The sequence below is a fragment of the Macrotis lagotis genome, chromosome 8 (assembly GCF_037893015.1).
Source record: "Macrotis lagotis isolate mMagLag1 chromosome 8, bilby.v1.9.chrom.fasta, whole genome shotgun sequence".
NCBI classification, from domain to species: Eukaryota; Metazoa; Chordata; class Mammalia; order Peramelemorphia; family Peramelidae; genus Macrotis; species Macrotis lagotis.
The window spans coordinates 136,659,487-136,684,116 of NC_133665.1; the positions used below are offsets into that span (position 1 = coordinate 136,659,487).

General features: G+C 38.9%; 1 protein-coding gene and 1 long non-coding RNA gene across 2 annotated transcripts in view; one reads left to right on the forward strand and one right to left on the reverse strand.

Moving 5' to 3' along the window:
• LOC141496200 (cytosolic 10-formyltetrahydrofolate dehydrogenase-like) overlaps positions 1-17,306 on the reverse strand; it is a 53,134-nt gene extending 35,828 nt beyond the window's left edge. Inside the window, exons 1-2 of the mRNA XM_074198451.1 lie at positions 17,162-17,306; positions 485-627 (exon numbers count right to left, since the gene is read on the reverse strand). Of these exons, the coding sequence (XP_074054552.1) occupies positions 485-611 (127 nt within the window). The 5' untranslated portion in view covers positions 612-627; positions 17,162-17,306. The remainder of the gene's footprint in view (positions 1-484; positions 628-17,161) is intronic.
• Positions 17,307-17,374: 68 nt separating this feature from the next.
• The window catches only part of LOC141496203 (uncharacterized), an 86,370-nt gene continuing 79,114 nt past the window's right edge, over positions 17,375-24,630 (forward strand). The window contains exon 1 of the long non-coding RNA XR_012470978.1: positions 17,375-17,712. This is a non-coding gene — a long non-coding RNA (uncharacterized LOC141496203). The remainder of the gene's footprint in view (positions 17,713-24,630) is intronic.

A 24,630-nucleotide genomic window follows, 5' to 3' on the forward strand; every position in this document is an offset into this window, starting at 1 on the left:
CTGGATGGCCATAAAAGTTGTATTATGTAATTTTTGTATCTCTAATGTTTTCTTCCATTTGTATCTGATTTTTCTCTTACAACAAGTTTAATTTTGATCTATGTTTAGCATGGTTACAAATGTAAAACCTATATCAGATTGCTTCCTATTGGGGGAAAGAGGGGAGAAAATTTGTAAAACTCAAAACCTTGCCAAAAATTATTGGTTAAAAACTGCCATTGTATGTAATTGGAAAAATAAATAAAATGTTTATTAATTTAAAAAAATAGATTTTCCTGGTTGCCTCCTTTGCCCTGCTAGGTCTGTCAAGGCTCCCAGTCTTGGCTATAGCTGATCTGTCCAGTTTTCAGCTGAGGTTTGGTTCTGACATGATTCTGATCCCTAGTCTAGGCTATCTTTTGACCACCCTGAAAATACAACTCATTTCTAGTCAGCAAACTTTGGTTGAGAACCCACTGTGCTTGAGGTTCCAAGCCTGGCTTACCCAGTGGATCTGCTTTTCCATCCTTATCAGGAATAGTGAATACTCCTACAACCTGATGACCTTCCTCCCGGAGTCGGGAGTAGACTTGTTGGCCAAACAGGCTCTGACCGATGATGGCTATCCTCATGGTGGTGGATATGGACCTGGAAGGACAAAGCCAAAAAGTTAGGGTTAGGCAGTAATTGTAGATTGTATTTATTTTTAAATGTAACCAGACCCTTAAATCTGAATGATTCAACCAGTCAACCAAGACTTATAAGTATTTACTATATGGCAGTCACTGTGCTAAGTAAGTGTTGGGAATACACAGAATGGTTCTGCACTTAAGAAGCTCACATTTTAAAGGGAGAGATAACATGCAAACAACCACAAGCAAACAAGACACATATATGATTAATTGGAGTCTATTCCTGAGAGGTTTATTTGTTCATTTTGTTCTGAGAAAACAGATACTTCCCATTTGCTGTTATTTATATCCAATTCTTCAAGACCTCAGTTGAGGTTTTGTCAGCAAAGATGTTGGAGTAGTTTGTTAAATTTCCTTCTCCAGCTCATTTTACAGATGAGGAAACTGAGACAAATAGAGTTAAGTGACTTGTCCAGGGTCACAAAGCTAGTAAGTGTCTGAGGTTGAACTAAGGAAGAGGAGTCTTTCTGACTCCAGGCCTGGCACTCTATCCATTGTGATACCCTAGATACTTCTCAACCAACATCTAAACACGCAGAATGCATATTCCTTGACTAGGTAATTAAAAAAAAATTAAACCAAACTCCCTAATTGATTGATTGAGACCCATAGTACTTTCTACTTTCTTTTTTTTTAGGTTTTTTTTGCAAGGCAAATGGGGTTAAGTGGCTTGCTGTATTGGATGTGGATTTATTGCCTTAGCATACACTTCATTTGCATTGGGGTAATTGTGGGTATAGTTCCCTACTTTGTATCACTTGCTGTGATCCTCTGAATTCTTCATATTAGCCTCATGACTCAACAACATTCATATACCATAACTTGTTTAATCATTCTTCAATCATTAGGTATATTTTTACATCTAGATTTTTAGGAAGAAAGGAAACCAACATTTATTAAATGTCTAATATGTACTAGATAGATATTGAATGCCTTACAAATATTATCTCATTTTATTCTCAGGACAACCCTAGGAGATATATGCTATTATTTTCATCACCTTTTTTACAGATGAGGAAACAGAGGCAGACAGAGGTTAGTTAACTTGCCCAGCATTATACAACTACTAAGTTTCTGAGGTGAGATTTGAATTCAAGTGGACAACCTAGTTGCCTCTACCTTTTGGCTATTATAAACAGCATGACTATGACTATTTTTGTATGGGAAGATATTTTCTTGTTGTCAAGAAAGACTTAAGGGGTGTTAAATGATTTAAAGAGCATGAATGATTTAGCAATGTTTTTTATTAATTCCAAAATGATTTCTGAAGCAGTTGAACCAATAGACAACTCAATTAGCAGTGAAATAACATACTGGTCTCTTTTCACAGTACAATCCTGGCAACTGCCTTTAGGTTATCTCCCTCTGAAGGTTCTATGGGTTTCCCAAACTCAACATCACCAAAATGAAACCCATTCTGCTCAACTTTAACCAATTCAGTCTTTCAAACTGTCTTATTTTGGTTGAGGGTTACTACAACTATCCTTTCACTTACCCAGATTTCTCAGTTGGAATCTTGTGTCTACTTTCTTCACTTTCCCCCCAACCAGTTGCCAAGTCTTGCTGATTCCCCAACCACTCTGCTTCAGATTCTCCTTGTGTCCTGAACCATTGCAGTCATTTACTCATTGCTTTCCCTGCTTTCAATCTCTTTTTATCTTCCCCAGGGCTGCCAAGATAAGCATCCTAAAGCACAGGTCTGATCTTTTCATTGCCCTGCTCAAACCCCCCCCCCCCCATTACTTCTAGAAGCAAAATCAAACCCTCCTTCAACCGCCAGTCCACCTCTCCAGCCTTATTATATATCATACCCTATCACCTCCTCTTTGATTCAGTCAAACCCACATTTTGCTCTCCCCTCAATGCCATTGTCATATTGTCTTTATGGAAAGCCAGATTAACTCTTACTCAAGAATCTCTATCAATGACAGTCCTGTTGAGCATTTTGACCCCTCCCAGGGGATATATTAATAGAGGACAAAGTCCTGGATAGCCATCCAGGGCTATCTCCAGTCATCCTGATTCATATCTGGCTGCTGGACCCAGATGGCTCTGGAGGAGAAAGTGAGGCTGGTGACTTAGCACAGCACCTCCTCATTCAAATCAAATTCATGTACTTGTCATGGCTTCACCTCCCTTGATGTCATGATCTTCATTGAGAATGAAGGACAAACATCCTCAACAGGGGACAAGTATTAAATGAAAGGGGATTAAGTTAGAACTAAATTTCTTCTCAGTCTAACAATCTATAGTTCTATGAACCTGTTTCTGTCAAATATAATTCAAACCTAATGGAGTCGGGTAGAACGCTTTAAGGATGGGGACATTCCCAGTGTCCCTAGAGTCAAGAACTCTTCATCAAGAAATCTAAGGGCCAAATTCAGGCCCTCTGATAACTTGCTGTGAGATCTCATATAAGTCATTTTCTTGCTCTGGCTCTGGGTTACACTTTTACCATTGATAAGATGAGAGTAACAAGCAGATGCTTCCAGATGTCCTTCTCTGTATCAAGATGCCTTGTCCAAAGGTGAAGTTGATGAGCCCTGATAATTCTGCTTCTCACCAGACCTAGAATGATGTAAATGTCCCCTTTACCCCAAGGGACAGATAATCTTTATAGCTTTTCTCTTAACAATCTTGTCATGTGGGCACTGTTAATGTTACTCTCCCTATTTTCCAGACCAGGAAACTATAGGTTCAGAGAGGGTGAGGAATTTGCTCCTGCAGGTAGTAAGAGGCAAAGAACCCAGGTTTCTTGACTCTGAATCAAAGTCAATAAACTTTTATTAAGTATTTACCATAGGCCAGACACTGTGCTAAGGATACAAAGAAAAGCAAAATCATTGATCTCATCATCAGGAAGCTCCCATTCTAACAGGGAAACAGCATGCAGATCTCTCTTGCTCTCTCTCTCTCTCTCTCTCTCTCTCTCTCTCTCTCTCTCTCTCCCTCTCTCTCTCTCTCTCTCTCTCTCTCTCTCTCTAATATAAATATAAATGATATACAGTCAAGAGAGTAACTTTGGGGAGGGAGATAAAGAAAATTAGACCTTCTACAGAAGGTAGAATTTGATCATTATTGATTAGAGAAATGCAATTAAACTGACTCTGAGGTACCACCTCAAACCTATCAGATGGACTAAAATGACAAAAAAGGAAAATGATTAATGTTGGAGAGGATGTGGGAAAACTGTGACACTAAACCCTGTTGATGGAGTTGTGAACTGATCTAACCATTCTGGAGAGCAATTTGGAACTTTTATTTTTTTGCCAAATTTATTACCAAAGGTCAATCAAACTGTGCTTACCCTTTGATTACCCTTACCCTGCTAGATCTATAAACTAAAGAGATCATAAAAAAAGGGGAAAAGATCCACATGTACAAAAATATTTGTAGCAACTCTTGTAACGGCAAAACATTGAGAAATGACTGAACAAATTGTGGTAAACGAACATAATGTAGTACTATTGTTCTGTAAGAAATCATGAAGACTTCAGAAAAGCCAGGAAAGACACTTATGAACTGAAGCTGAGTGAGCATGAAATGAGTAGAACCAGGAGAACATTGCTACAGCAACATTGTGTGATGATCATCTATGCTCCTCTCAGAAGTTCAGTGATCAAGGACTATTCTAAAAGACTTATGATGGGAAATGCTATCTATAACTAGAGAAAAAAAACCACTATAGAGTCTGATTGCACTCAAAAGAATATTTTTACTTTATAAAATTTGTTTTTTTTTTCCTCAGGGTTTTCCCCTTTGGTTCTGATTCTTCTTTTACAACATTATTATAGAAATATATTAAATATTATTGCATGTATATAACGTATATCAGATTACTTGCTATCATGGAGAGTGGGGAGAGGGGGAGAAGTAGAAAAATAACATTGAAAAAAGATGGGATTTGAGCAGGATTTTGAAGAAGACCATGGAAGCCAAGAGTCCTAGGGGAGGAGAGAGAATGTTCTAGGCATGGAATGAAGGACATGGAGTAGGGAGATAGAATGTCCTGTGTGACAAATAGCAACTAGATCAATGTAAGTAAACCACGGAATATGTAGATAGGAATAAAATGTAAGAAGACAAAGAAGATAAGAATGGGTCAGATGGTCAGGGCCTTTAAATGACAAAGGAATTGTTTGATCCTGAAGTTTTATTAAGGGAGTGAAAGGGTCAGAACTGTATTTTAGGAAAATGATATTTTGTGAATATCACATTTGCATCTGAGTGGAGGATGCATTGGGATGGGCAGATGTGATGGAATGGGATCCATTGTACTCATACACATCCAGGGGTTTGCCTTGGCAAGAAAAAGGATGATCTTGTCATGTGAGAGAAAGGTGATGGAGGAGATAACTGAGGGAAGCTTTTTGGCGATGTAAGATGAAGAAGAGGTGGGAGACTGAGGACAGCGGGTGAAGGGGCAGCTCAGGGGATCCTTCACATCTAGCTTTGTGGCCAGAGGTAGTGATGTTTTAATCTAATGAAGTTTCAGGCATCCTCCTACTCTCTCCTTTCCAAACTCCCCAGTTCTGGTTCTTAAAAGTTCCCAAGTCAGATCCTTACCCAGGTTCATCCCCTTTGGTGTTTCCCTTCCCAGGGAGATGTGCATTTTGTCTGCTCAAATTTCAGTTCTTTCACGAAATCTTCCAAATTGCTTTGAGACCCATTAATATCTCCACATTTAATTACTGCCTTTGATTGCTCTTTGTCTACATTAATAGATTACAAACTTCACAAAGATTGGGGCCTCCTCTGTCCCCATAATCTTGCTTAGGGTTGGTTACAGGGTAATTCAATATTTTTTAAACAATGTTATGTATACCTTTTATTTTTCTATTACAGGCATTCTAGAATATTACCACCACAAAACGGGTGTGAACCCTAAAAACTGTAGACCTTAAACAATGAGGTTAAGATAAAATGGCAGAAAATATAGGTTAGACATAAAGTTTTATTCTCTGAGGTTTACCATTAACCATCTATCCAAGATCATTACCCAGAAATGAAGAAGACATAAGCCTATTTATCCCAAAACAAAGAATAGGGAAAATTATTAACCTCCTTGATGACCTGACCATGAAAGTTGCACAATCTTCTGATGCCCAATTGCTCCTCAGAGACTATCATCCTTACGCAATACTATCTGATTAATTGTTATCTCTTCCCAGACTTTAAGCATTATGAGGTCAAAACAAGTCTTCCAACATTCTGATCTTTGTCTTCCTGAGTTTGTAATTAATCTAGGGGGAGATAGTCAATGATTTCTTACCTATTGAAAAGCGAAGGCTGAATACTATTCTAAAGAAATCAGGCTTATTACCAGGAATATGATTGTGTAAAACTCATTATTGTTATTATTAAACTTTGACACGGGCTTTCCCCTTGTAACAGAAAAACAGTTAAGCCAAAGGAAACAATATAATCAACATATCTAACAGACAATACAATACTCCACACCTACAGTCACTCACATCAAGCTTCATGTTGGTGATCTTTTCATTTATGGTTTCCTTGTCCTTGGATGGAAGATTTCTTTGGCTAAGATAACTTTGGCATGCAACTATTCATACTAGCTAGGTGGTGCAGTGTATAGAGCACAAAACCTGAGTTCAAATCCACCCTCAGACACTTACTAGCTGTGTGACCCTGGGCAACTTAACTTTGTTTGCCTCAGTTTCCTCATCTGTAAAATGATCTGGAGAAGGAAATGACAAATCACTGCAGTGTCTTTGCCAAGAAAATTCCAAATGGGATCATAAAAAGTGGGGCATGACTAAAACAATTGAACAACAAAAAATTGAAGCAAACTGTGTAATATACTTATTTTTTTTAAGTTTTTTGCAAGGCAGTGGGGTTAAGTTGTTTGCCCAAGGCCACACAGCTAGGTAATTATTAAGTGTCTGAGGTCGGATTTGAACCCAGGTACTCCTGACTCCAAGGCCAGTGCTCTATCCACTGCTTCACCTAGACACCCCTGTAATATACTTATGTAAGAGAGACAGCATATTATAGTGGTTAGAAAAGTGGTCTCAAAGTCAGAAAAACTTGAGTTCATGTACCACCTGTGGCACACTCTGGCTGTGTGATCTTGGGTAAGTCACCAGAACCTCTCAGCCTCCCAAGCCTCTCTTTAAGACTGTAAGTTGCTTTAGAGAAGAAAGAGTCCCCATTTGGAAATTCCTTTTATCAATTAAATAAAGTGGTTCAGTCCCTATCCCTATGATTTTTAGTCAATGACCTTTCCATTATGATTTCATTAAAAAACTTCCAGGAAGACCCTTAACCACCATCCACCCCAGTCATGCCACCTAAAACTCCACCAATAGTTAGTACTTTCCCTTGGTTAAGCAATAATCTTTCCAAGGATATTCTTTAAACTATCCTAAGAAGAGTAACCTAAAAACGGATCCCATTTTCAATGTATTTTTAAAATCTATGAAGAATTTTGCTCATCCCAATCTTGCTTGGTAAATAATGAAGGTATTATTATCCTCATTCAACAGATGAGGAAACTGAGGCACAAGAGGTTAAATGGCTTGTCTGTTGTGCCCCTGAATCTATAAAAAGTTTTCTTTCCACCACACCATGTTTCCTATCAACGTTATTCATATCTTAGTGAGAATTATTGTCTATTTTTGCACATCCTGAGCTTTGTATGGTGTCTGACACATAATAGATACTTAATAAAATTGACTAATTGATTGAATTAGTTGATCCTTTCTGTGAAAAGAGGAAAAGGAAAGTAAGAAGGCATTAGGATGAAAGTCAATACAGAAGGAAGTGGAGAGAAAGGTAGAGAATGTGAACAATGAAAATACTTTACTCTAGGATTCTGCTACTGTCCATAATAGTCAAAGTCCTATCTCTAGCATCAGTCCCTAAAATATTGGACTTTGACTGCAAGGAAAACTAGAAAAGAGTGTGGTTCAAATGGGTTTACAGGGTGGAGCTGAGCTGAATTCTGAAGAGCATCAGGATAGGTCAGGAATAGAAACACCATGGCAAATATTGAAATTCCAATAAATTCAAAATCCACCCAAAGTTCAGGGGCAAAGATTCTCCTTGGTCGGTGCAACCTGGACTGTCAGTAAATAATTACAAAATGGATTATTCAGAAATGGGGTGATGTGGAAAAATCGATAATAAAAACTTCCCCCAAGCACTGGTATGTGATTTCAGCCTGGTACAGATGTCAATGTAGGAAGCCCCAGGGAGGTATTCAAGAGACTCAAATATGAAGTCAGGGATAATAATGATCTGACATGGAAAGAAATAATTGAATTAAGGCCTAGTCTTTCTAAAATAGAACACAGCCAATGGAGCAGTTCCATTTGTGTGCTCCTAAGCCACAGAGAGGAAGGAATCATCTTTATCAGGGACAGAGCACATGAGTTCAAAGGATTAACAAATTTCTTTAGAGAGACTAAGTGCAGAAGTCTGATGGGAGACACTGATACTTTTTATTATTCAGGTAACAAAAGTTGGATTGTGGGATTTAATGAGTCAGATGGTGATACTGGCACAACATGCCAGAAAATACTTGTTGAGGCAGATTTCTTATGTGTCTATTCTACACCTGCCCACTCTTCTTGGAAAAAATTCAAAAGATGGGTCACAGGGTTATCCAGTTACTTTGCTTTTGCGCAATGTTGAAACCCTATGCTGACAAGTTTGAGCTTAAACAAATCCTTACTCAAGTCATTTGGAAGGTTGCCACAGAATTCCACCTTTCATTCAAATAAACAGGTGACACGAATTGTGTTCATTCTTTTTTTTTGTTTTTGTTTTGTTTTTAGGTTTTTGCAAGGCAAATGGGGTTAAATGGCTTGCCCAAGGTCACAAAGCTAGGTAATTATTAAGTGGCTGAGGTTGGACTTGAACTCAGGTCCTCCTGACTGTAGGGCCGGTGCTCTATCCACTGCACTGCCTGGCCACCCCAATTGTGTTCATTCTTATTAAGAAACTGTATTTTTCTGCTATGAAAAATTCATAGATTTTAATTTGTATACCAAGCCAGTGGTTAACAGGATAGGTCTATGGATTACATTTTTCCATGCTAATGTAAACCTAACACTTTGAGCCTCTTATGATTCCCTGGAGGAGAGGGGAAGGAAGGGTGTGAAATCCCCATTTTTCACATTTACTAGAGCCAGCACTCAGCTATCAAATTCAGGTAGTTGAAGTGGAAGCTAATTAGGTGTTAATATATTGAGTTTGTAAAGAAAAAGTGGATAATGGCATTGGTTATAAGAAAAAAACTATTGTTGCTTAAAAACTTTAAGAATAATTAGAGATTTAATTAGATACAAGACTTTTTCAGTACTATAATACCATGGGTTTTGAAGATGGTATGGAAAAATTAATGCATTGATATAAAATCAGACTTAAATAACTGGGCAAACATCAAGTGCTCATGGAGAGGTTGAGCTAATATAATAAAAATGACAATTCTACCAAAACTAAACTACTTGTTTAGTGACCTACCAATCAAAATTCTAAAAATTTACTTTAATGAATTAGAACAATTGTAAGGAAATTCATATGGAGAGATATATCATTATTCATATAATTTATAAAACAAATTACATATGATTGTAAAGAATACTATAATAAATAAAAATAGTTTTCTTTAACTATGACAGGCAGTATGGCAGAATAGATAAAAAGATGCCCTTGTAGTCAGAACAACCTTATATGAGTCCTGTCACATACGAGTTATGTGACTGTGGATAAGCCACCTGACATCTCAGTGTTTGGGTAATGAACCACTGTAAGTTTTAATTTCCTTTCAGATCAGTATAAGTGGAGTGAATGTCCATACTGGGAATTCCCCAGACAGATGGGATCTTTCCTCCAGATCCAAATGAGTTTATAAAATTCTGTATTCAATTTTTGTCAAAACTCAGAAAGGTAGGATAATGCTTTCTGGAACTCAGAAGGGATGATGTTGCTAAAGGTTTGCTTGACAGGATTTCCCCCTCACAAAATTTATGTTTAGAAATAAATGAGGTCCCAAAATGAGATTTTCTTAGCATTCATATCAAAATTTCTTTTTTTTTCCATTCTGAACATAAAAGGGACATAGGGCTAAGGCTATTTATCTGTCAAATAAAAATCATTTTAATATTTAATTTAGAAACCATTATTCTATTTGGGAGAATATGTAGAGTCATCTATGAGCTATTCATAATAGTAAAGGGCAAGCAAGATTACAAAATCAAGAGGTTAGAAGATAATTCATTCACTAGCATAAGAGTTTTGCATACTCCTAATATGCTTAGCATAATGATAGCAAAGCAGACCTTATGGGGAAAACTGAGATCGTAAACAATTTGAATTGAAGGGATGCTGTTGGGAAACCATTTAAAGATTTCTATCTATCTATCTATCTATCTATCTATCTATCTATCTATCTATCTTTCTATCTATCATCTATCTGTCTGACTGTTTGTCTATCCATCCATCCACCTACATATCTATGTACCTACCTATCTACCTACGTACCTACCTCTCTATGAAAAAAAAAACACACAACCAAACAGAGGCCCAATCAGCGTGGCACATAGTAGTCAGAAAGGTGTGATTCTTTTTTAAGTGGAGACTTCATGGGTTAGGAATACAAACTGAAGCTTCAGATCAAAGGATACCTGGAAAGAATGGGGTTAATCACAGTGTCTTCAAAAAAATATTGCTCAGTCTTCCAATCCAAAGACTGAGATCAAATTTCCAAAAGGCAAAAGTTTTTCAAAGGTGAGTGAAGACATATCAAAATATTGTCATCCTTTGTTGAAAAAAAATCTGTGTATGTTAAATTATTTTTGACATTTGTGGCCATAAGAAAATAATAACAAAATTAGATTCTTCTTTCTGGAACTTTTAGAGGACTTATTGAGCACCAATTCCCTAAAGTAGAATTTTTGAGTTGGAAGGAACCTCAGAGATCTTAAAATTATAGCTCTAGAGCTGAAAGGGACCTCTGAGGTCACCCAGTAGAATTCCTTTACTTTGCAAATGAGGAAACAGGCTGAAAGTGGCTTGTGTAAGGTTACACAGGTGGAGCCACAAAATAAATCTCTCTGCCCCCAGGTTATGGTGCTCTTTATACTGTGGTATACTTAGTTTATTCTTCCTCTTTTACAGAGAAAACTGACACCCAAAGGGAAAAAGAGACTAGCACAAGGTCACACTATTGATTAAGTAAAAAAACTGGGATTAAAATCCTAGTCTCTTGATTGCTAGTCAAGACATCTTGCACTTAATTTCTCACTAAATCTTTACTTTGGTGATTTTCATTTTGCTTGAGAGTAAAAGATTCAGATTTACAAGTGGAGATATTATTCTCCTTTTACTCATGTATGATGTTTTTAATTTATGAAATTTAATTGCTGCAAATAATTGTAATGGTACTTGATTTTGGTGTGATTACTTCTACAATAAACATTTGTTAGTTTGAAGATTTTTTGCTTCTGAAATAATTTTTTATCAAATAAAACCTATTTATACTAGCCAAATGGAATTAGGAATTAGCTAAATTTTAAAAATTACAGCATATAAAAAATAAATGGAAGATTATAGTTTTCACAGCTCTAAATAAGAGACTTTGTCACTATATGTAGAATAGAAGAAATTGTAAAAGATTAATAGACTTTTCAATTATGTAAAATTTTAACTCATGCACAAACAAAACCAATGCAGCTAAAATGCAAAGACATAGATGAAGAAATCTGTGCATTAAACATCCCTGATAAAAATGGCATCCTATCTGAAAAGAGATACAAATCTATAAGATTATAACCCATTTTCTTAGTGTTCAAAGGATATTAATAAATGTTTCTCAAAAGAAAAGAAACAAGCTATTAACAATTATCTGAAAAATATTTGTTACTACTAATTAGAAAATGAAATATCTAAAAGTTATGAAGTATCACATTATACTTATCAAATTGGAAAAGATGATAAAAATGGAAAAAATTCAATGTCAGGAGATGGTTTGAATTTGGAAATCACTCAGATTTCAGGTGATTGGTGATATCTGTTTCATGGAAAAGTGTGATTGAATGGTTTTGACTCCTGGTCTTGATAGCCATTAGCTTCATTGGGCCCTACCTACCTCATAGGATTGTTGTGAGGGAAACACCCATCCTAGGGACATTTACATCATCATAGAGGATTTTAGTATTTGACTTAATTTTTCTCTTGAAGCTCCTTAGTATTTAAAGTATCTTCTTAAGTCACAATACTGTCCTAACCCCAGCAGTGTTTTCTTCTTATCACAGCCCAGCCTCTGAGTGTTTAAAGGTGTGCTAGAGCAAAGGTCTGAGTCCCCTTCCTTTCTTCAGAGAAACCCTCATGGGGCTTCGCATCTTTCTTTCTCCTTCAAATTAGGGTCTGTGCCAACCTGGACAAGGGGAAGCATTTCCCCTGCCCAGGTTCAGGTAGTCTAGAAGGAGTCCCTCTCACTGAATCAATATGTGGTCTTGGTTGAATGTTTTCATTTTGAGGAGCTCATCTGTAAAACATGGAATTGGGGGCAACTAGACTAGGGGTTCTTCAATCATGGATAGATTTCAGGGGAAGAGAGGTAAATTATATCTTTATTTTTGATGATCTTTCTTTTATGACCTTCTGAATTTTATTTTGTGCATTTAAAACCATTATTTTTAAGATTGACTTCCCCAGACCGCCAAAGGGGACCAGAATACACTCACACACAAAAAAGACTAAGAATTCTTTTTATTATGACTGATCTAGTCTGTGGAGTGCTCTAGTGTGACCTGAATCAGATTTAAATGTTATTAATAAATATTTAACACATAAATAAAAGCATAATAGAACATCAATAATGCAAAAAATGTGGATTTCTAAGTCAATATATGACCTGTGATGATCCTTGGATATGATTTATTCCATTTCTTTCTGAGTTTGACGCCACTGAACTAAGTGATGCTGGATCTCTTATTTGAACATTCTACAATGTCTTTTAACATTCATGAGTCTGTGTTTTCATCTGCATAATGGGTATCAGAATTTTTGAACTAGAAGATGCTCTTAGAGATTTTGTCATTGTTGAGTTTTTTCAGTTATGTCTGATTCTTTATTGACTCCATTTGGATTTTTTTTTTATCAAAGATACTGGAATGGCTCAACTTTTCCTTTTCCAACTCATTTTACAGATAAAACTAAAGCAAACAAGATTAAATGACTAGCCATGACTACTGTCTGAGACCAGATTTGAAATCAGGAAGATGAGTTTTCCTGGCTCCAGGGCACAATCTAGCTTAGGATGCAATTGTGGGTGGGAGAAGAGGAAGGGGGGAGTGAGAGAGAGAATGGAGAGAAAGGTGGGGAGGAGAGAGAGACAGAGAGACAGAGACAGAGGGTAAGACAGAGAGACAGAGACAGACAGAGACAGACAGAGACAGAGAGACAGAGAGAACGAGAGTGAGAACGAGAGAGAGAGAGAGAGAGAGAGAGAGAGAGAGAGAGAGAGAGAGAGAGAGAGAGAGAGAGAGAGAGAGAGAGAGAGAGAGAGAGAGAGAGAGAGAGAGAGAGAGAGAGAGAGAGAGAGAGAGAGAGAGAGAGAGAGAGAGAGAGAGAGAGAGAGAGAGAGAGAGAGAGAGAGAGAGACAACTACAGGGGCAGTTCTGGTGTAAAAAAAAATATCATTGAATTTAAAGTGAGACCTGGGCTTAATTCTGGCTAGTATGTGATTTTGGGCAGCTCTTATCATTTCTCTAAGCCTCAGTTTCTTCTTCTGTAAAAACAAGAATAACAACTCTATAGAACATTCTTTACCAGGAAGTTTTGAAGATCAACTGAAATCATGTAAAATTCAATGATACTATGTCCTTAGACCGAGATTTGATTCCAGGTTCTTGGAATCTATTTTTTTCCCTACTACTTTTTCCCTTCTGAGCTTTTGCTTGTTTCTGTCTAGGAAAGCTCACAAAGGGGTTGTTCTTAAGCTGGGATCCATGAATTTGTAGAATATTTTTAAAGAAAACATTTGGATGAATATATTTCAATATGACTTTTATAGTTTTCTAATATATAGTTTTATAGTTTTAATATAGGCTTCCTTTGTTTTTTAAAAAATTAATATTCCTCCCAATTACATGTTAAAGATAAGTATTTGTAATTTTTCAAATAGGGTATTTCAACAGCACTAAGACTTTTTGGGACACTGCATTTTTTTTTTTTACAAAAACACATCTATTTATTTATTTATTTATTTATTTATTTATTTGTTTGTTTGTTTGTTTGTTTGTTTGTTTATTTATTTTTTAGATTTTGCAAGGCAGTGGGAGTGGGGTTAAGTGGCTTGCCCAAGGCCACACGGCTAGGCAATTATTAAGTGTCTGAGGTCAGATTTGAAAAAAAAACCCCATTAATTTAAAGAAGGATCTATAGGCTTCCTTTGATTGTCAAAGGGTTAGTAACCCCCCCAAAGTTAAGAAGTTTGATGCTAGACCTTCCTCTCCAGTGGTACTATTCCTTTCTTCCAATCAGAAAAGACCCTGACCCAACATCTCCTGGGCACTTAGCCAATCAGGAAAAAAGGGATTTCCCCAAACAATACTCTGGACATGGCTCCCTTCCAGATGGAGCTAAGCAGAGTTAGGAAAAACCTGGCTCAATTTTCTTTTCCTTCAAAGCAACAGTTGAAAGATGGCTTATTCTGAATAGCTTGTTGGAATGAGCCTTGCAGAAACCTGGTGAATCCATGAAAAGAGCACTGGCCTGGGAGACAGGAGATTTGGGGACTGGTATAACAATAACTTGTTGAGTGACCTTTGACAAGTTTCTAGGAACCTCAGATGCCTTATCTTTCTGGAAGATGGTCTGAACAGGGAGGTAGAATGATAGAGGAGAAAGAATGTGCATCTTGGAGTCTTGGGTTCACAATTTAACTTTCACTCCTATGTCAAAAGAACCAGGTTCAAATCCTGACTCTGGGATTTACTATCCCTGATGGCCTTGGAGGAAATTCTTAAGTCTTTTTGGTCTGTTTGTTCCTTTATAAAATGAAGAGCATGGATGGGGTGATTTTGCTGGTCTCTTCCAGTCTAGTAGCAGTTGGCCTATTGGGAAAGACCATTAGGGTCAAGCTCAGATCTTATCTGTTGAGTGTGGACAAATCACTTCCCTTCTCTCAGCCCATTTCCTCTTCTATAAAATGTGGATTGAGAGATTGACACATACAGAGTTGTTGTGAGGAATGAACTTTGTAAACTTTATCTTAATCTGAGTTGCTGTGAATACTGAGATACTGGTAGGTAGAGAACCACAACAATAATCATAACAAATTCATTATTTCACAACTATAATCCTGATAAAAATGCTGATTTCTTTAGAACACCATTCAACCTTCATAGACAGTCAATGACTATTTCCCTCCAATGCTAATTACAAACTCAGGAAGACAGTGATCAGGATGAGGAATACTTATCTAGCTCTTCAATCCAGGAAAGAAGGCGCCTTCAGACCAGACAGTATTGCATAAGGATAAACAGCATAATAGGATGGCCTCCAGGGAAGTTTAAGATTTGTGTCAACTCTTGTTATGTATATTCTGTTCCTTTCTTGCTGCTGCAGAAGTATCCAGATCTCCCCCAGTTTGGGATGATCATTACCAGGATGAAAGCCACCTATGTTAATGGTAAACTCCAGAGAATAAAACTTCATAGCTAACCTATATTTTCTGTCATTTTATTTTAACTTTATATTTTTAAGGTTTATAGTTTTAGGGTTGACAGTTTAAAAAGTCAAAGAGCCTTGTATTCAGATCTTGCCTCTGATCTATATTGATTGTATGATCCTAAGGGAACTCATTTAACCTTTTCACATCTGAGACAAATAAAACTTCAATTGAGGACTGATATTGTGGCAGGACTTTCCTTGCCAGGAATTCTCTTGTATTATTGTTACTGTTCAGTTATATCCCCATTTGGGGTTCTCTTCATGATCCCATTTGGGGTTTTCATGGCAAAGATACTGGAGTGGTTTGCCATGTGCTTCTCCAGCTCATTTTACAGAGGAAGAGGCTCATATAGCTAGTGTCTGAGTCAGAATTTGAACTCGGGTCTTCTTGACTCCAGGTCCAGCACTCTATCACTGTGTTCCCTCGCTGGTTCTCAACTTTTTTGACATCAAGATCCCTTATATGTTTGAAAACTATTAAGGATCCCCAAAGAGATTTGGGGTATGTTGCTATATCTATTGATATTAGATATTAAAGCATTTTAGCATACTATGAAAATAGTCTTGACCTCACAGATTTCCTGAAAGGGTTTCTGGGACCCTAAAAATCTTTTGTTTAAGAACCATATCTCCTAGTGGTGTGAACCCTAAAAATTGCAAACTTTAAAATAAAATGACAGAAAACATAGATTAGACATGAAGTTTTATTCTGGGATTTATCATTAACCTATAGGTGGAGACCATCTATCCAAAATGATCACTCAGAACCGAGGGAGACACAAGCATATTCATCCAAAACAAAGGCTAGGGAAAATTATTAACCTCCTGGGTGATCTGACAATGAAAGATATATAATCTAAAATTGCCCAATTGCTCCCCAGAGACTGTCATCTTTATTACAATCCTATCTGATTAATTGCTCTCTTCCTGGACTTTAAACATCATGAAGGCAGGACAAGTCTTGTGAAATCCTGATTATTGCCGTCCTGAGTTTGTAATTAATATAGGGGGAGACTTGTTTACCAGTTGTAAAATGAAGGCTAAATATTGTTCTAAAGAAATCAGCCTTTTTTTTTTAACCAGGAATATTTGTGAAATACTTACCAGGGATAGCTGTGCAAAACATGATTAATTTTTCATATAATAATAATGATAATACTGTTATACTTGGACAGTGGTCAATGACATCTTAGATTCAAACCAAATAAAATGCACTCATGATAATGAGCTCACATATTCAGTCTCTCAGTGATGTATGAATGAAAATATGAAAAACCCCTCAGGTCTTGCTTTTCAGGAGGTTATGTTGGTAGGGTGCTCCACACACCAGTTCAAATTCCTGCCCAGAAGCATGGGAGTGAAGGCGAGAGGGCAGTCTAGGAACATTTGAGAGGGGTTCGCTTTAATCTGGGGGGGGAGATGAGGGTCAAAGGGAGAGAGAGAGGAGAAGCAGCTTCAAAGACAGCAACCAGAGAATAGAGAGGCAAAAGCCCCCTTGTACTTATTCCTCACCAACCCCACGCTTTACAAATGAGAGAACTGAGGCTCAGGGAGGCACTTGGGACCTTGGTTCTTTAACTCCCAAACGAATCCATTTCCATTTCAAGAAAAGCAAACTCTTGTTTCTTTGGATTGCTAGTGGAAAGGAGGGGAGGGATAGAGTTAAGCATCTGGGAAGGGGGAGGAAGAAAACTGAAAAGGACATTCTCTGCCCCCATCGCCCCCTCTGCCAGGCGCTTCCGACCCCCCCCCCCCCCAGAGTGGACAGCGACCGCATCTGGACTCACCTGGGGCACGGTCGTGCGGCTGGGACCGGACGTCTCCTGGGGGGCAGCTGCTGGCTTCTGGGGGTCCGAGGCTACCAGAGACCACCAGCGCTGCCAGGACCGGGGTCCTCACCGCCGAGAGCCCCGAAGTGCCTGCTCACGGGCGGGTCGGGGAGCTGGGCTTGGGCAAAGCCAAGGGGAGGTGGGTAGCTGGGGGTGGAGTCTATTTATAAACGCTGCAATGCCAGTCCCAGCTCAGGCTCCTTTTATAGGTGGTTAAAGCTTAACCTCCCCAGCAGGACGCGGCGAGAGACAGAGATCTCTCCTGCCTCGTCTTTCCCTTTATTCTCCTCAAGGGATAGACGCGGAAAATGAAGGATCCGGGAGCAAGGGAAAAGAAAGAGAGGAGGAAAAAGTCATGATCTCGGAGCCAGCAGTCCTGGGTTCCAGTCTCAGCCCAACCACTCACCAGCCAAGCCCTGGATTCACTCCACAAAGAGACCCTGGTCAGATCGCTTCCCATCCTCGGATTCTCTTGTAAAACGCAGAGCTTGAAGGAAATGTCCTTCCAGGTGTGAATCTCGGAATAGTTCTTAGCAGGCTGCCCCCAATTCCCTTCTCCCCATTCTCCCTCTGCTCCCCATCTTAGGGGATCGAACCCACTGTCTTAAATTTCATCCTATCATTCCATGGATGCAGGGTGTCCCCCAAATCTTAGTGCCGTTTTAGCTGTGAAAACCATCATTCTTGCCTTAAATAATAGCTAGTAAGCTAAAGCTAATAGCTTAAAAATAAAAACTTAAAGCTACTAACGTTTACAAAGACTTCTGGAATCATCTGAATAACATTTAAAAGTTTGGCAAAGGGTAATTCTTCTCAGGTCATTCAGTGAGATAAGCTTAGTACAGTTCCTCACATATAATGGGGGGGGGGTCAATAAATGTTTGCTGATTGAGTAAAATGTTATCTCTACTTTAATCGAGGAAATTAAGGCTCTGCAAGGTTGAATGACATGTGGAACTGAGGGTCACACAGTAAATGTAGGGTAGTACATTTTCCTCTGACTCCAAATCTCGCTAGCTCCTAAGGTGACTTCAGTGAGTACAATGATTTTTTTAATCTGTACTAGTCAGGAGACTTGTTTTTTGAGTGGTTGGAAAGAGATCTGAAATTGGAGTCCGACCTATCTTGGAATCTGGCTTCTAGCACTTCCTGAGTGCATGACTATGGGCAAAGTCATTAACCTTTCTGAACTTCAGTTGCCTCTTCTGTAAAATGAGAATAATAATACATGTCGAACTATCTCACAGGTGGGTTTATAGAATCAATCTTGGTGACTTCCAAGTCCTGATATTTTTTCAAGGATTATTTTTCACATCATCACTTTTTTTTTTCTGTAAAGTAATAGTGTTCAGTGACTTGTCTAAGGTCAGATTTGAACTCAGGTCCTTCTGACCCCAGGGCTGTTGTTTATCCATTGGACCATCTAGCTGCCCACATCATCACTTTCTATTTCATCAAATTCTTCCTCATCCCTTGAAAAAAAAGATATATTTAAGAAGTATAATTGAAACATATGAGCACTTGGCTGATGTCTGACAATATAGTCCACATTCCATTTTGTAAAAAGAAAAAAAGTGCTTAGCATAGTTCTGGTATACAGTAGGCACTATATAAATGCTTATTCTTTCCCTCTTCTCCCCCCAATCCCACCTCTTTTATAGAGGAAGTAGATTTGTTTCATTTTGGAGTTAAGATTGATCTTTGTATTGCTCAGAGTTCAGATGTTTGTTTCAATGCTGTTTCTTCTCACACATACATGTTCAAAGATGGTGGTCACATACCTGGCCCATCTGGTCCATCCCCCATGCAACTCAAACAGAGCTTTTACCTCTTGTACGTTTTGTATAAATTGTTCTTTTGGTTCTCTTGGCTCAACTTGTCTGACACTTCTCCCTACTCTAGACTGTCATCATCATATTTATAATTATTATTTTGAAACCTTGGTCTGCTCTTTGCTCAGTGGCATTAGTCAAATTTTGGTCGAATATTTGGGGTGAGGGAAATGGGAGGGGCTGTGATTTATTTGAGTGAAGGACTCACCATCTCTCTTAACTCAGGGAGGTAAAGACTTTAATTTACAGATTGCACAAAAGGTTGATAGGTTACTATAAAGTGTTCACAATTATTAAGACTTCATTCAAATTAATAGCAAAAATATTTCGGAAAGGGAAAAGAGGAAAAGGAAAGGAAACAGCTAAGAAATGTGTCAGGGTTTAAATTCACCAGATTCAGCATGGAGGAGGGGGGTTGGACAGACTTTGTAGGGAGTCTAGCTCACCTCCTGTGCAGGGAGGAGTCAAGAGAAAAGGGGCAAGGAGTGATCCACCTGGACATCACTGGGGTCAGACATCTACCTTAGAAAGCTAGGAGCCAGGAAAGTGGAGTTAGGATAGAGGGAAGGGGCTGAGGTTGCTTCGTATTATCCTAGTGAATTTATATTTGAGAAGAGGGTCAAACTGAGCAATGGAGAGGGAGCTGGAGGTCCTTAGAAAATATCAGACAAGCACAGATATAATATAATATATTAATATATATTAATATAACTGGAAAGGCTAGACAAATATTTTCAAATTTCAAATTTCTCCTTGAACAAAATCATTTCACCCTCTCAAGGGCCACAATTTCCTTATTTATCAGAGGGGGATAATAACATGACTCCAAAATATTTCACAGTGCTGTGAGAATCAAGTAACATAATGAAAGTGAACATGCCTTTAGATGCTACCCAAATGATACTTAATATGATACCCCTGAAAGGAGAAGTGGCTGGGTGGGGCAGAGCTAAAAGTTCAGATCTTGGGATTATCGGGTCTGAATTCTTGCAAACTGACAGATATTTTTAACAAAGCATTTTATACCTATCAAGTCATTTAATACTTGAAACCAAGTAGGGTGAGTACAGTACATGTTATTATCTCCATTTTAACAAAAAGGCACAAAGAGGCATCTATGATTCATCCCAAATCACATCCTGTGTTTTTTTCCCTTATACTAGGTGGCACTATCCAATGATAACTGGTGAGATAATCATTTGTTTTTTATCTTGTTCTCATTGCTACATTCTAAGCCCCTCTAGGATAGGGATTCTATATTATTCGTCTCTCTTCTCCACAGTGTTGTACATGCACAAGGCTTTATAATGAATTCAACAAAGACTGGCTGTTTTCTTGAAGAATATGGCATGACCCTTTTCAAAGCACCGCATGATGGAGAACGAGATTAACTTCAGAGGTCATCTGGGGAAGGCATCAGGGTCTGGTGAACAGATTCTAGATGTGGAATCTCAGGCAAGACCTGGGTTGAAACCTCAGTTCCACTATTCATTAGCAGTGTGACTATGGTTAGATCCCTGAAGTCTCAGTCTCCTCATCTGTAAGAAGGGAATGATGATACCTATAGCTTCTACCTCACAGGGTTGTTGAAGGTCTCCAATCAGAAAATGAAAGTAGAGTTGGTTTGCAAAGTTTAATATTAGTTATTATTAGGGCTGTCTGCATATTTTAAAGATGGGCATTTTGGAACCTCCACCAGTAATTGGAGCCTTCAATAATCGGGCAGTTATTTACCTAAGATTGCATGGGTATTCAGTAGTAGAGACAAGACTGGAACTCAGACCTTATGGTTAAAACATTAATGTTTTTCTTACATTAATATTCCTTATGATTTCAGATTCTTCTGATTCTGGAGTCAAGAATCTACTAGCCCTGAAACAGGGTGGAAACCCCAGAGCAGGGTCACTAAAACAAATGAATTCCCCAACAGAAAATATGCAGTCTCACTGGCTCACCAGCAAATGACCCCTGGCTCTGGGGAAGCTGCCGGTACTCCTTGTTCAAGGTCAGATTTCCTGAGAAGGGTGGCAGGAACCAAATGAAAGGCAATCATTGGCTTTTCTCCCTGCCAGATATCCTTCTGACATTTATGAAACCCAACAGATGTCCACAAATGGTATCTCCTCCATCCAACAGAGGATGATTTCTTGATGTCCCTTTGAGTAGACAAATCTGGACTGAATTCCCCCACCCAACCCCCAGGATTCATTTGCCAGCTGTCTACTTTCTTTCCACATTTTACTCCAGTATTCTTTTAGACAGCTGCCCACAGTTCCCTCATTTTGGTGTTTTTCAGGTCTTCTGATTATATCTCAGAGAATCTACCACAATGCTCCTAAGCTCTGACACCCACTTAATCTTTTTTCTTTCTTTCTTTTTTTTTTTTAAGGTTTTTGCAAGGCAAACAGGGTTAAGTGGCTTGCCCAAGGCCACACGGCTAGGTAATTTATTAAGTGTCTGAGACCGGATTTGAACCCAGGTACTCCTGACTCCAGGGCCGGTGCTTTATCCACTACACCACCTAGCCACCCCCACCCACTTAATCTTAAAGGATCATGGTAATGTGAACTTTAGAACTGGGAGGGTAATATAAAGCTGAACTCCAACATCCTTATTTTACAGAGCACAGGAATCTAGCTAGAAGGGATGTTAGTGACCATCTCATTTTACAGATTTGGAAACTGAGGCTTGATGAAATGGCTGGCTTGAGGTCACGTAAGTTGAAAGCATCAGATAGGAGATTTGAACTCTGGCTTGTCTGACTTGAATCAATGACAACACACTTCTTCTATGAGATACCTGCATCCCAGGAAGGAGTAGTGACTGAGCTAGGAAAGAGCAGAGTCAGGATTTGAAACCAGGACTTATGACTCCAGATTTAATTCTCTTTGCCACATTGGTTTCTCTTTTAATATGGAAAATGTATTCAAATTCAGACCAGCTGTCTCTTAAGAAATCTAGGTGAAGTCATTGGAGAACTGGACGTAGAAATAGGAAAATCTAGTTCAAACACAGCCTCAGACACTTATTGTGGAAGTGACTTAATTTTGGCCTGGCTCAGTTTCTTTATCTGTAAGAATGGAAATAATAATGGCATCTACCTTATGGATCAAATGAGATGATAGGTTAAGCTAAAGGTGCTTTAATTATTCTATCTATTTTCTCTATTCCTTTATTTTTTAGGTTTTTGCAAGGCAATGGGGTTAAGTGGCTTGCCCAAGGCCACACAGCTAGGTCATTATTAAGTGTCTGAGGTCGAATTTGAACTCAGGTCCTCCTGATTCCAGGACCACTGTGCCACCTAGCTGCCGCTCTATTCCTTTTTCTACAACCTTATTTATAAGTACTTCCAATCACTCATCTGATCTCTTATAATATCTTCATATACTCAGAATTTAAGACCCCCTGCACCCCCTAATCTAGCACCTTTTCGTCCTTCGCTCGGACTGGTCTCTTGCATAATTTCTATACTCTAGCCAAGCCAGACAGTCCTTCATTCATGAACAGCTCTCAAAGTCTTCCTCTTCATCTCTAATTTCTGGCCAGGTCAGATGAAGGGCTGCCCTTCTCCATGAAGATCTTCCTGCTGGTCCCAGCATGGAGCAGAAAGCACTGAGTGAGTCATTTGCCCAGGTTGGAATACAGAGTTGTGGGGGGGGGGGGTCTTCTGATTTTCAGTCCAGGTTTGTTTGCCTCCCCTCGCTGCCTCAGTTTCAGGAAAGAGCCCAGGGCAGCTAGGATAAATCATCTCCCCCATCTGGGAGTTAATTCTTCTTGAGAACTATGGCTCTGTTTGGAAATCTTGTTCCCCAGGGAGAGGAGGGGAAGGGCGCTGCTGGTGAGTTATAGATCACAGCTGGGTGTACCATAGAGTCAAAAACACTGAACAGAAAAGGAAAGGGGTTAGGGACTGAACCTATGATTTCACTGGGAGAGGGAAATCCCAGGTGAGGAAACCCCCTTTACCTATGTAGAGAGCCACTCTGCAAGTCTTAGTTGCTGAGATCGACATTCTCAAATCCTTTGCACTTTAAAAAATTATCAAGGACTCTCCCAAAAAAGTTTATGTGGGTTATATTTATTGCCATTTATAGGATTAGAAAGCTTAAAAGCCTCAGTATTATTTTGAAAATAGTTCAAACCTTAAGGACCTTCTGAAAGGACTTTAGGGACTCAGGAGTCCCAGGCCACATTTAGAGAACAGCTGATTTAATTGAGCATGAATGGTATATTCCAGTGATTTCCCGAATTGTTCTTTAAGGGAAAATTAAACCCAAAGAGGCAGTTCAGGGAAATGAAAATAGCAATTTGCAGCCAGAGGATCTGAGTTTGAATGCTAGCTTTGTTCTTTACCAACTCTGAGACTGTGGTTAAGTCACTCATGGGATCTGACAATTAGAGCTGGAAGGGTCTTTTTTTAGGAAAAAAAAAGCCTCCCTCATTTTATAGATTGTGGTTCAGTCTCTTTTCAGTGGTGTCTGACTCTTTGTGATCCCATTTGGGATTTTCTTGGCAAAAGTACTGCAGTTGTTTGCCATTTCCTTTTCCAGTTTATTTTACAGATGAAGAAACTGAGACAAGCAGGATTAAGTGATTTGCCCAGGGTCACACATCTCTAGTGAGTGTCTGAGGGCAGATTTGAACTCAGAAAGATGTCCCATGCTCTGTGCACTTTGGTTCTGCCTGGTGGTTTTACAGATTAGGAAACAAATCCAAATGGGTTAGGTGACTTTCACGTCATTCACACAGGTAGCCTGTGGCGGAAGCAGAATTGGAATTCAGGTCCTTTTCTTCTAAAGCCAAGGCTCTGTCCAGTCTATTGACTCAGAAACACTTATTAGGTGCCAACTATTTACCAGGCAGTGAAAGCTCTGTTAGAAGAAAAGAAAGGCAAAACACAGCCTCTAATAGAAGTCATTCTAATCATGGACCCAACATGTGAAGAATTGCAGCCTAATTTTGAATGAATGAATGAACAAATCTAGGATCCTTTCCAGCTCCAAATCTTATGATTCTCCATGTTAGGTCATTATCTTTGTCTTTCCACTCTATCACATTACTTCTTGAAGATGATCCCTTGCCTGGGACCTTGATTACATTCCCCTATATAGGGCAGATAAGGGAAGGCAATATATATTTATTAAGCACCTACTATGTGACAATATCTACAGGAATCCCCATCCTGGAGCTACCCCAAGGACACCCCCGGACCTTAGGAATTTCCAGGTCCTCACTATTTTAAGGGCTAGCTGAGCTCTTGATTTGGGAACCTGAGGTTAGGCTCTGCTACTTATGTAAACATGAACAAGTCCCTTTCCTTTTCTGTGCTTCAGTTTCTGAATGTTGGATGAGAAGATTCCTAAGGTCCTTTGGAGTGCTAGTTAGCTGTGACGATCCTGGGACTCCAGGGAAAAGTGGATGGAGATGGAGAGGCAGAGGTTGAGGGGCTGATGAGAGCTTTGAACCCCACTTTCCACCTGGCCTGTAGGTGGCAGAGCTTCTGGACCAGCTGAGGTCCAGCTCCTCACGGGAGGAAAGCCACTTCTGTTGTAATGATGACTCAGCTTCCTCAGTAGAGAATCAATAGTCTGGCTG